Raw genomic sequence first — 10,997 nt, 5'->3', positions numbered from 1 at the left:
TGGACTGAATAATATTAGTTCACATTTGGAATGAATCTGACCCAGTATCTTGCTGTAAATCTGAAGTTTGTGCTGAACAAAAAGTCAGTGTGAGCTATAAATACTTCTCGTTTGCTATTCGCATGAAGAATTTGGGACAGAGCAGATCACCTGTGGAAGAAGTCTCACTTTGCTAAGGTGACATGATGATTTTAGCATTAAATGATTTTATTAACATACCAAGGGTAGCTGTGTTTTGTAGCGTAAAGGGCATATTGTGTACTAGCTGGGAATGATTTCCCAAAGAAGTGTGATAGTTGTTTTGCTGATGATGCTACACATTCCCAGAAAAGGGAGATAGCTACTACATATTGTAGGCGAAATGTGTATTTGTTAAGGACTAGCTCAATATGTGTGTGCTGGAGTCCCTCATTCATGCCAAATTTGGACCAAAACAGAGAAATTATGTGAGGGAAGAAGATGCAATAACAAGCGGAAATGGATATTGACACAGTGTACGAAAGGGAACAGCGGGTAAGCGATTAGGTTCCTTTATCTTTACAGATAAGGTTGGAGGAGACAGCTGTACCTGGCTGTTTTTCTTCGATATGGAGAGAATACTCCTGTGTGCATTCAACAAACTTGCAGAATTGCCACTGAAATGCAAATGCAGCAGAACTGCTGCTCTGGACCAGTTCCTCCGATTTAGGAAGGGGTGAAGCAGAATTCCCTCTTATCTTCTTATCCTCTCCCTTCCGATTCTGCGGATAACTCTTGAAACATTCCACCTCCTGTTAGGTGGAACTTGCTGTCATCTGGGACTGTTGCATAGTTGTCGTGTGAGGCAGAATATTTGAGGAAGTAGCTGAATGATGTCGTATTGTCTTGCAGTAACCTTTATACTTCCTACAGTGTTTGTATCTTCTGTGACTATGAGATTATTATGTGTGTGTAGGACAAAATGAATGTGTTTTATTGCTGACTTCTGAGCTTTGCTTATAAAATGGTTATGGTGAAGTCAAGGGAAAAAAATGATCTTAAAATTTGCACAAAAAATGGTTTCATGTACTTAAATTTTAAATCCTTACAACCTTTTCCTGAAATGCAAAGCGCTCTAGTTGGTGGGAAGAATAATAGCTAAATAATTTGTCTTTATTCCAGGCAGGATTTGAGTTGGTTTGTTTGTTTGTTTTGGCAAGGTGATTCTATAGGGATTTGGGATGTGCATCCCTCTCTGTGTACCTAAAACATAATTCACCTCCACCACAGCCTTATCCTGTATGTGTGTGGTTAAATCTAATATTCCACAAAGTGGGATGCTGAGTCTTCTGCTTTTATAAGAGCATAAGTTAATATGCAAATGGAAAAAAAGCTGTAAAGTTGCTTCGGGTTATATGATAAGGGGATTTCCTAGGGTGAAGAAAACAATGCAAAGAAGAACTCATTGTATAAAACTCCTCTGAAAGTAGCAGTGAATTTGGGTTTTGCTGTCGTGTATTAATTGGATTCAGGAAGTCCGCTAAGAGGCAGAGTTAACTTCCTTGAAATAAAAACATTTTAATACTGTTTGCTTTAAACTCAGCTCCTGAAATCTCTTTTACGAGTGCCAAGTGTTAGTATTGTGTTTAGCCTTAAGTTCTCATAGTTGTTTTTCGGAATATAAGATTGTATTTCTGAACTTTGGAGCTTTTTTATACAACATGGTGAGTGATCATTAAAATCTACCCCCTGAAGTTTTATCCCTGTAAGCTTCCATTTTGCAGAACACTGGGCATTGAATTTTGGACTTTCCCAAACATCCTGGGTGCCTTTTATTGAGCCTGGGGTTCTTGAAGCACTGGAGTGCTCTGTTTGCACCCCCCTCCCCTTTCCTGGAGGCACTGTCAGTGGGATCTCCTTTGTGCATTTTGTTCTGTTAATGTGGGAGTTTTCTGTTTATTTTTCCTCCCCTAGAGGCAACAACACAAGAAAATGTTTCCAATTTTTATAATTGGAATAAGCGGGCAGAAGGTCTAGTACTGTATTATAATATATACCCTGAAGTTTTAATTCCACGTGCTAATTGCTAATGGCAATTAGACAAAAGCTTTTTAGGTTAAAAATATATAAAGGCTGCAAGCTTTACACAGTTCTATTTTAATTTTAACTAGTTCTTGAATGATATATGTAGCAAAATTTGGTTGTTTATTATGGTTGCCCAAGGTATGACAGGTCAGAACTAGGGCAATAAAAGTTTGTATTTTATTTGTTTAGATCTTAAGCCCCGTGACTTTCGTTTTCAGAGCAACGATGATAAGCCAAGATAGGAGTCAAGGTCAAAGTAGTGATTTGTGTTTCTCTTGCTTTTTCTTGGCTTTTGCTCGTTTAAGGAAGTCTCAAGCTGTCTATTTAGTGGAGAGATGTGTTGCTGGACCACACAGGCCTGAATCAGAAATAAATCTTGTGCCCCTTGAAATCTGGCTGATCCTTTCTTAACTGCCTCGAGAAGATTGCTCGGGCAGACTCTGCCCTGTTCAAGGGTGACACAGATATGACTCATGTATTTTCGGTTGTATTCATCCATTTATCACAGTGACTGAAAACAAAGCATGTGCTGTCTGCAGAGTGCAAGCTGCAGATCTGGGCTGACGGAAGCGAACTAGAAGTGGCTGTAGGACGGGGGAGAAAAGGGCATCCAGAGGAGACTGCAGTTTGGCGATGTGGAGCACCCAGCTTGCGTGTCCCATTGGGGACCGGTATACCAGGCCACCGTGAGACAAACAAGCGAGCAATGTTTTGTTCTGCTCTCCTACAGCCCTGCAAAGGGCTGTTCTGAGTAACTCCTGCCTCTGGTGGGATTGGTGGAAACTTGAGCTTGCCTTTTCACATCACTGTGGTTTTTATTTTTTATTATTTTTTTAAAGAAAAGGAGGAAGATGTCTACAGTGATGCTGAAGGCAGCTGATTTTTATATTTTTCATTCGGAGTTAATTTGAGAAGAGAATTGAGTTATGGTTCTCCAAATATAAAAATAGTTTTAGAAATAATGAGAACTTGTGTAATGACAACTTACTGATTTAATCTTTTTGTCTTCTTATAGAACAGCACGCCAGTCTGCTAGCATAGCAGAAAACAGTATTTCTGAGGCAAGTTTTAGAATAGCTAAACCTATATTTTCTTTTTTCTTCTCTATAATCTACAAATCTGTCCAGATTTTAGGTGCTTGGCATCCCAAGTATTTGGAAATTTATTTTTACTTAGTTTCTATTTAGAGTTTTCCTTTGAGTCTGATGTTATGAATCTAGCATATACGCTTTCTTCAAGAACTGGAGAAACTGCTTTTTCATTGTTTGGCAGCCACAGCCCTACTCCCTTTCTGATTTCGGAGGAGAAGAATTACGCAGCAGTTGCAGCAAGTCACGTTCTGGGGATTGCATCCAGACGTACTTGGAGCTGCTGAAAAGTCAGGCTGGCACAACGCAAACCTTGGCAAGACGCGAGGGTGCTTTGCCCCGTTTTTTTGAGCAGTTACATCACAGTATTGCGAGCTCTTGGGGATGTGGCAATTTGCTCCCAATTCAGGACGCTTGCTGAGGGTTTATCTCACCTAATATGAAAGAAAACTTTGTGGCCTTCATGCATTAATTGAAAATGGCAAGAGGAGCGTGAGCACTGCGTCTCTGAAGCCCCCTGTGCATGGAGCAGCGGCCAAGCCTTTCGCCGCGTTGTTTGCATTGTTTAAACCGACATGTTTTCTTTGGCTCTTGTCTCAGTACAGTTAACAAATAGATGTTTTGCCCCTGAAGGAGAGGTTTGTTTTTCTTATTTGCCTGGCTAATCCATTCTGAAGGTTACTCTAGAATACAATTTACTGTTATCTAAAACAAGCCTATTTATACAACGGCGCTTTAAAACACTTCTTTTACTTTCCTGTTTGGCCGTTACAAAACTCTTTTAGTCTGCTGTTGCAAAAGACAGAGAATTCCAAAAATGGTCTGACTCAATTTTGTTTTCATGCGTGAAAAGGGAGATGCTAAGGAAAATTAAATGGTTTGGTAATCCTCTAAAACCGAAGGGATTATACTTTCCTCCTGTTTTCTCCTTTGTAAAAACTTGATGTTAAAAATATCATCATTCTTTAACATTAGCTAGAAGAACCATATGTTATTTCAGGGTACAGCAGAGTAAGGCTTCTTGCTTATAAGGAGAGATTTATTCTAGTTTATGGCTTCTGTAGTTAATATTTAGATTTGCAATTAAATCAGCGTATCCAAATGCAATGCACATTAAAGCAGGAGTACAGTGAGCTTAGAGAGGATGTATGTGGAGCTTTTTCTTCACAGTTATTTAGAGCAAAATCTTGCTTCCTTTTTTTTTTGCTAGCTGTGTAGAGTTTCGGAGATTTAGGTAATTATATCCCTTCTTAAATTATGACTATGGCAGAACTAACTTTCCACGCTTTTGTGGGTGAAATTGGAAAGCAACTGAAATGTTTTTAAAGTCACTTACTGAGTTGTGTAGTATTTCTGCTGTACTTAGTCTAGTAGCCAAGTTTTTAAATCGCAAGTTCACAGCCTTTAAAAGTATGTAGTCACATTATTATGCTGCTCAGACACCTTTTCTGAAATTTGCTTTGGATGTTGCTGCAGCCGAGCTGATAATCCCCAAGTTTTTGGCTGCTGTTTTTGTTTTGTGTAAAACTTTAGGATGAGCAGGTGTAGATGTACTCTGTTTTGGATGTATAGCTAGCATAGGTAATCACCAAGGACATGTCTTTATTGCTTGTTTTTATGGACTATATTTGGTCAAGGAGCATAGTATATTTGGTTATTTTTTCATGATGTTAAATGAGCTGAGAAAATGTTTGGTTTGTGCTCTGAAATTTCCTTTATAACAACATGTTTCTCTTTGATAAATCTATTTGTACATTTGCACTAGGTGTCTATTTAGGATGCTGAATGCCTGACAAACTCAAGCGTAGTAAACACTTTTCAGTGGTATTTTGCATTAGCAACTTTTTTAGATGTAATTTAAGGTGAAAGAGAAGAACAGTGGTGTTTGCAGCTTTCCTGCATTCTAGTATCAAACTGATGGATGTATCAAACACAGCCTCTGCTCTCTCTCTGTTTGCTGTACATGGTGTGTTGTCGGTGGCACCAGTGTAGCTCTTTACCTGCACCTGCCACGTCGTCGTCAGGAAAAGGCACCCAAGGGCTGCCCTCGGGTTTATCGTGTTCATCCCAGGGAAGGAGGTAGCAGGTTTGGAGGAGCACATGCTGGTTGTGCAGCAGCTGTGTTAGATGTGGAGTTACTGGTTTGACCAAGGTAGAGGAGGAAGTTGGTGCCAAAACCACAATGGGAGTGTAGGGATTTGTGGCTCGAGTCGTGTCTGAAACATTCTTCCAGCTCCAAAGGACCTGGAGTCACCTCATGAGCTGTTGTTTAAGTAGGTAATTGGATAAAATTACAAATTTACATTTATATTACAAATGTATATTCTGTAAGCATAGCAAAGAAAGACATTTTCTCAACTTTTTCACTGTGTAAATGAAGACCTGATAACCAGTATTCGAGCTGTTAGGATGGGCTATAGCTCGTAATTTGGTGATTGTTAAATGTCTGGTTGCACAGTGTAACATTTCAGGAAGCGCTTTGGGGACTTTGAGACAGTCTCGTTTCCAACCATGACAAAATTACCTTTGAAAAAAGTACTCAAATGCATGACCAAAGCCCTGTTGAGCATTTTACCCGAGAGTCTCTCTACTGCTGTGCTTTCTGTGCATACATGTGCTGTGTTGCCAGACTGAAGACGGAATAGATCTGTCACTAGCAAGATGCTATTGCCTGTATTTTCCTGTTGTAACACAAAGATAAATGTGGTTGACATGGCTGACTGATGTTCACTTTGCACGTGTGCTAATTCGAGGGGGTCTATGCCTGTTTGTTTCACGCTTTCCAGAAATACGGCTACACGCACCTTTCTGCTGGCGATCTCCTTCGAGATGAACGAAAACGGCCGGGCTCCCAGTACGGAGAACTCATTGAGAACTACATTAAGGAAGGCGAAATCGTACCGGTTGAAATAACAATCAGCTTGCTGAAGAGGGTAAGGAAAGGTCTGTCTCCCTGGTGGTTCAGCACTGCAGACAAAGCAGTGAAGCTGTGTTCTGGAAGAGCTGCCTTTCCTCTGGTGTCAGTATGAAATGACAGATACGTGGGTGCACGTTGCATGTGGGACTTCTCCTGGCAATTACTCATGTTTCGTTCTGGCTGGTTGGAGGGCTGTGAGTGGTGGCCTCTGATACCTGGGGATCTATAAGGATGGAATTTTTTTTTTTTTTAATTTTTTTTTTGTAGCTCTAGGGAAATTGGTGAAACTCTGTATTTCTTATTTCCCTTAACTAGCTTTTGGATGTCTTGGTCAGCTCAGTCATACTAAGTTTCTGTAAGGTTTATCAAAACAGATAGCCACGTGAATGAGAAGAGCACCTGCTCATGCTCTGGCAGAAGGAAAAGTTCCAGGCTTTATCCTTATTAATGTCTAGGAAAACATCCAGAATATCTCTTTTAAAACAGAAAAGGCCTCTGTTGCTCATAGCACTAAATTTATCTGAAGTTTTTTCATTAGAATTAACTCTAGATCAGGGATGTTTTGGCATCTTATTATGTAATAGCACTTTTCCAGTATCCAGAAAATCAATTTTAAGGCTGGGATTGTGCGTTATGACATTTTGAGCTTTATGAAGTAGTCGATTTGGTTTGGAAGAAGGCTATATTGATGCATCAGTAAATTAATTAGCATTCTTTGAAGGTGAAACAAAAATATGTTTTATAAATGTGCAATAATCCTAAGATAAATGCTTTTCAATTTACCGTGTCAACATTTTGGGGGTAATTTAATAAGTAGATAAATGTTTGTATGTGCAGGAGGTCATGAATTGAATTCTCTCTTATCAGGCTATGGATCAAACAATGGCTGCCAATTCCCAGAAGAACAAGTTCTTGATTGATGGATTCCCCAGAAATGAAGATAATCTTCAAGGCTGGAATAAGACTATGGATGGAAAGGCGGATGTTTCTTTTGTTCTCTTTTTTGATTGTGACAATGAGGTAATGAAGTGTGTTATTCTGTCACTTCTGTTCTTGCTGTATTGTGAGAATCATTCAAGAAGAACAATAAAACTGTCAGGTAGTGAATGGACTAGTGCAAGAGTAGAAGGAAAACTCGGTCTCTGAATTTCAAGGATTTTTTTGCAACTTGTTTTTACTGATAGAAACTACTTGTTTTTGAAATAGCAAGCAGATAACTGCACTTGTTGTGATAATTTGTCAATAAATTATATTGAAGAACTATTTCAGGAAATTGCATTCTTAAGGAAAATTTATAAAAATTTTAAGTTAGTTTAATTTTCAGAAAACGTTGCTCTGATTACTCTTAGTAACTGTTACTTAGTCCAAAATGAAGTTAATAGCAATGCCTTCTCTAATTCTAAAGTGCTGGCAGCAGCAGCCTTTATTTTCATAGTTAGGAGCGGTGCTATAGGACAGGAAAGAATCAGTGTTTTATTCAGCAAGTTATTAGGTTACAAGGGTGTTTTGACAGTGATACCTTATATTCATTTAACAAGGGCCATGATATGCTGTCTTTTTAATATGTCAGTGCCCTTGAGGCCTAAAAACTGATGTGAGAATCCCAGTGCCTTAATCTGACTTTCTTCCTTTTACATTTTTCCCCAATTTCCTGAGAAATTTTGTTAGTCTTTTTATTATTTAATTGCAATCATTTTTTAATCTCAAAGAAAAGTGAGAGATTCTTCTTCTCTATTTAAAAATTTAAAAAATGTTAAATGAAATTTTTTCACTTGCTGGGGTGTTAATTTGAGGATTCTAATTTTTTTACCAAGAGTGGACAGTAATACATACGTGATCTTCTCAGTTGGTTTTTGTTTTGCTACTGATGTACTTTGTTGGGAAAAAAAGTTTTTAACTGTTGTTCTCCTATATAAATAGGATAAATGAAGTGTATAAATGTGAAGTGTATAAATAGGATAATGAAGTGCACGTGTGTCAGTGTTCCTTACTTTATGTTTCAAAACTTAGTTTGCTGGGTAGCTTTTAACTATGGTTAGTTCTTCAATTTTTGCTTAGATTTTGTTTTTTAAGTCTATTTTATAGCCATGTCAAGTAAGAACATTTTAACTTGCAATAACTTTGTATAGTATGTAGCCTTACAAAATTCTTAGGAGAGCATACAGTGGCTTTCTTTCAGTGCAGGCATAGGATCATAGAATCTTAGAATGGCCTAGGCTGGAAGGGACCTTAGAGATCATTTAATCCAACCCCCCTGCCATGGGCAGGGACATCCCCCACTAGATCAGGCTGCTCAGAGTCCCATTCAGCCTGGCCAGCCCTTGAACCCCTCCGGGGGGGGGCCAGCCCCAGCCTCTCTGGGCAATTTATTCCAAAGTCTTGCCGCCCTTGTACTGAGGAATTTCTTCCTAAAATCTAATCTAAATCTATTCTCCTTCAATTTAAACCTATTTCCCCTTGTCCTATCAGTGGACACTCTTGTAAAAAGTCTCTCCCCAGCCTTCCTGTAGGTTCCCTTCAGGTATTGGAAGGCAGCTATTAGGTGCCCCCGAAGTCTTCTCTTTTCCAGATTGAACAGTCTCAGCTCCCGCAGCCTGTCCTCATAGCAGATGGGCCCCAGCCGCTGGATCATCCTTGTGGCCTCCTCTGAACACCCTCCAACAGATCCACGTCCCTCTTACGGTGGGGACACCAAAGCTGGACGCAGTATTCGAGGTGGGGTCTCACAAGAGCAGAGTTTAGGAGGAGAATCCCCTCTCTTGACCTGCTGACCACGCTTCTCTTGATGCATCCCAGGATGCGGTTGGCCTTTCGAGCTGCATGAGCACACGCCAGGTCACGTGGAGTTTCACATCTATCAACACCCCTAAATCCTTCTCTTCAGGGCTACTTTCAACCCACTCTGTGCCCAGTTTGCATTTGTGCCTGGGATTAGCCCGGCCCAGGTGCAGGACCCTGCATTTTGACTTGTTGAAGCTCATGCAGTTTGCACTGGCCCGTTTCGCAAGCCTATCAAGGTCCCTCTGGACGGCATCTCTTCCCTCAAGCGAGTCCACGGCACCACACAGCTTGGTGTCGTCGGCAAAGGGTTAGGGGTATATTAGTAGTTTTGTCTGACATGCGGCTTTTCAGAAGGTCTGAACACATCCTTGAAAATCAGATAGTTTTTTTTCTTCAAATGTCTCAGGTTGGAGACCCAGTCAAACCACAGAGCTTGATGTTGCTTTTACTTCCACTGACCTCAATCTCGTTTTAAGAACCCCCGTTTTAATAAACTGATGAAGTGTAAAGCTATCATCCTTTTTTTTTTTATAGACGAGTCTACCTTTCCATGTGAGTTATGGTTACATCCACCAGATGTGGACTCTATTTTGTGTGTCAAGCCTATTTAGGTTTTCAGGATTTTTGTTTTGTTGCTGCTTTTGAGATACCTTGTGTTCTTGGTTGTGATCATACTTTCCATGTTTTTTGTAGATATGTATTGGCCGCTGTCTTGAAAGAGGCAAGAGCAGTGGTAGGAGTGATGATAATCGGGAGAGTCTGGAAAAGAGGTACCATCTTCAAAACTTTTCAGGGCCCTTCTGTTTATATTTTACTATGTAATGCTTTTTTTTCCCCTGTGCTTGCTCCTAGAATCCATACGTATCTGCAGTCTACTAAGCCTATAATAGATTTGTATGAGAGAATGGGAAAAGTCAGAAAAGTGGATGCCTCTAAATCTGTTGATGAAGTAAGTATCCCCAAAATACAAACCATGGGGATGACAGTGGCAGGATACATATTTCTGGTGTTCTTTGGAGATGGGTATGTGTGCGGGGAGCATGCAGATTAAGCACTGATGTGTCTTACTGGGGGAGGTTGTGGAACTCCCATTTTGACTCTTGGAGAACTGATTAAGATTTGAATAACCGTAAGAAATCAATTAGCTCTGCTTGAACATGAACTGGACTAAACACATTTTCAGTGTTTCTGTTTTTAATGGTGTCTTGTCTGTTTACTTTTGTGAGCGTTTGCTTTTCTGAAGTGCTATTGCTCTTCTGTCTCAGTACCCCAGAACTGATGCCAGTTTTAAAGAATTAACTGTGAATGTTCCAAGGAAAAAAGTTATTTTAAAAAATACTATCAATTATTGTTATTGCTGATTTAACTTGAAGTACCTGTTTGACTAACACTTAGAGTTAATATTCTTCTCTCTCTTTCTAGGTTTTTGAAAAAGTTGTACAAATTTTCGACAAAGAAGGCTAATTCCCAGCTTCAAAGTTCATTTAAAGTTGTGCTTGAATCTTGCTTGAATAGCTGCTACTGCAGTCCACTCTTTGTAATTGTTTTAAAAGATTTTTTAATTGTTTTTCACATATCTAATGATGTTTGAAAAAGCAGATAATTACAAATGGATCTGTTTTTTAAATAGGAAATCATTTCTTGTGGCTATAGCATACAAATTTCAGGGTTCTCCATTAGTACAAGTTCAGTTACTCACATGGCAAAATCACAGTTAAAACATCTCTCTGAAGAGACTATTTGTTCTGTCGCAGTTCTGTGCTTATCATGTGCAGCCCTTCTTATTCCTTATTGCCATACACTTAGGTTTTTTTAAGGATCAACTAAACAGCAACACTAAGCAATGAGCGATCCGTATGACCTTGATTTTCTTTGGATGCTTGGACCAAATTTAGCAGGTTTTTTTTTTCAGAGTATAACTTGGTCATGAAGTTCCCTGTTATCCCCAGACCTGAATTCTGTAAGTCAAGCTACAATTAGGATGAGAATCTGTTTTAGCAGTTGTCACAAAACTATTTAATATGCTGTTCAGCAACAGACACATAAAGTACTTTATGGAAAGTGGTGCTTTCTTATGACTCTGGATGTAAACTGTCTTGGAAGTTCTCAAGTACCTGGATGACATGGCCCTGGGCTTTACCTTGTCTTCCTTTGCAAAAAGTTAAGAA

The 10,997-nt window shown here is 39.4% G+C and overlaps 1 protein-coding gene across 1 annotated transcript; it reads left to right on the top strand.

The window, feature by feature from the left end:
* The first annotated feature begins 477 nt into the window (after window positions 1-477).
* CMPK1 (cytidine monophosphate (UMP-CMP) kinase 1, cytosolic) lies at window positions 478-10,793 on the top strand. Its single transcript, XM_009871110.1, has 6 exons — window positions 478-513; window positions 5,918-6,064; window positions 6,916-7,068; window positions 9,523-9,599; window positions 9,682-9,778; window positions 10,252-10,793. Exons 1-6 carry the CDS (start codon window positions 478-480, stop codon window positions 10,291-10,293), a joined length of 552 nt encoding a protein of 183 aa, XP_009869412.1. The 3' UTR covers window positions 10,294-10,793.
* The last annotated feature ends 204 nt before the right edge of the window (window positions 10,794-10,997 follow it).

This window comes from Apaloderma vittatum, unplaced genomic scaffold (genome assembly GCF_000703405.1).
Source record: "Apaloderma vittatum isolate BGI_N311 unplaced genomic scaffold, ASM70340v1 scaffold29696, whole genome shotgun sequence".
Classification (NCBI taxonomy): Eukaryota; Metazoa; Chordata; class Aves; order Trogoniformes; family Trogonidae; genus Apaloderma; species Apaloderma vittatum.
This window is presented reverse-complemented; position numbering and strand designations above follow the sequence as displayed.

Bases quoted from the DNA above. Each gene is read 5' to 3' on its own strand.
- CMPK1 (XM_009871110.1), top strand. From the start codon at position 478: ATGGATATTGACACAGTGTACGAAAGGGAACAGCGG. The intron at 6,065-6,915 runs GTAAGGAAAGGT...CTCTCTTATCAG, and splicing joins CAATCAGCTTGCTGAAGAGG to GCTATGGATCAAACAATGGC. The intron at 9,600-9,681 runs GTACCATCTTCA...GCTTGCTCCTAG, and splicing joins CGGGAGAGTCTGGAAAAGAG to AATCCATACGTATCTGCAGT.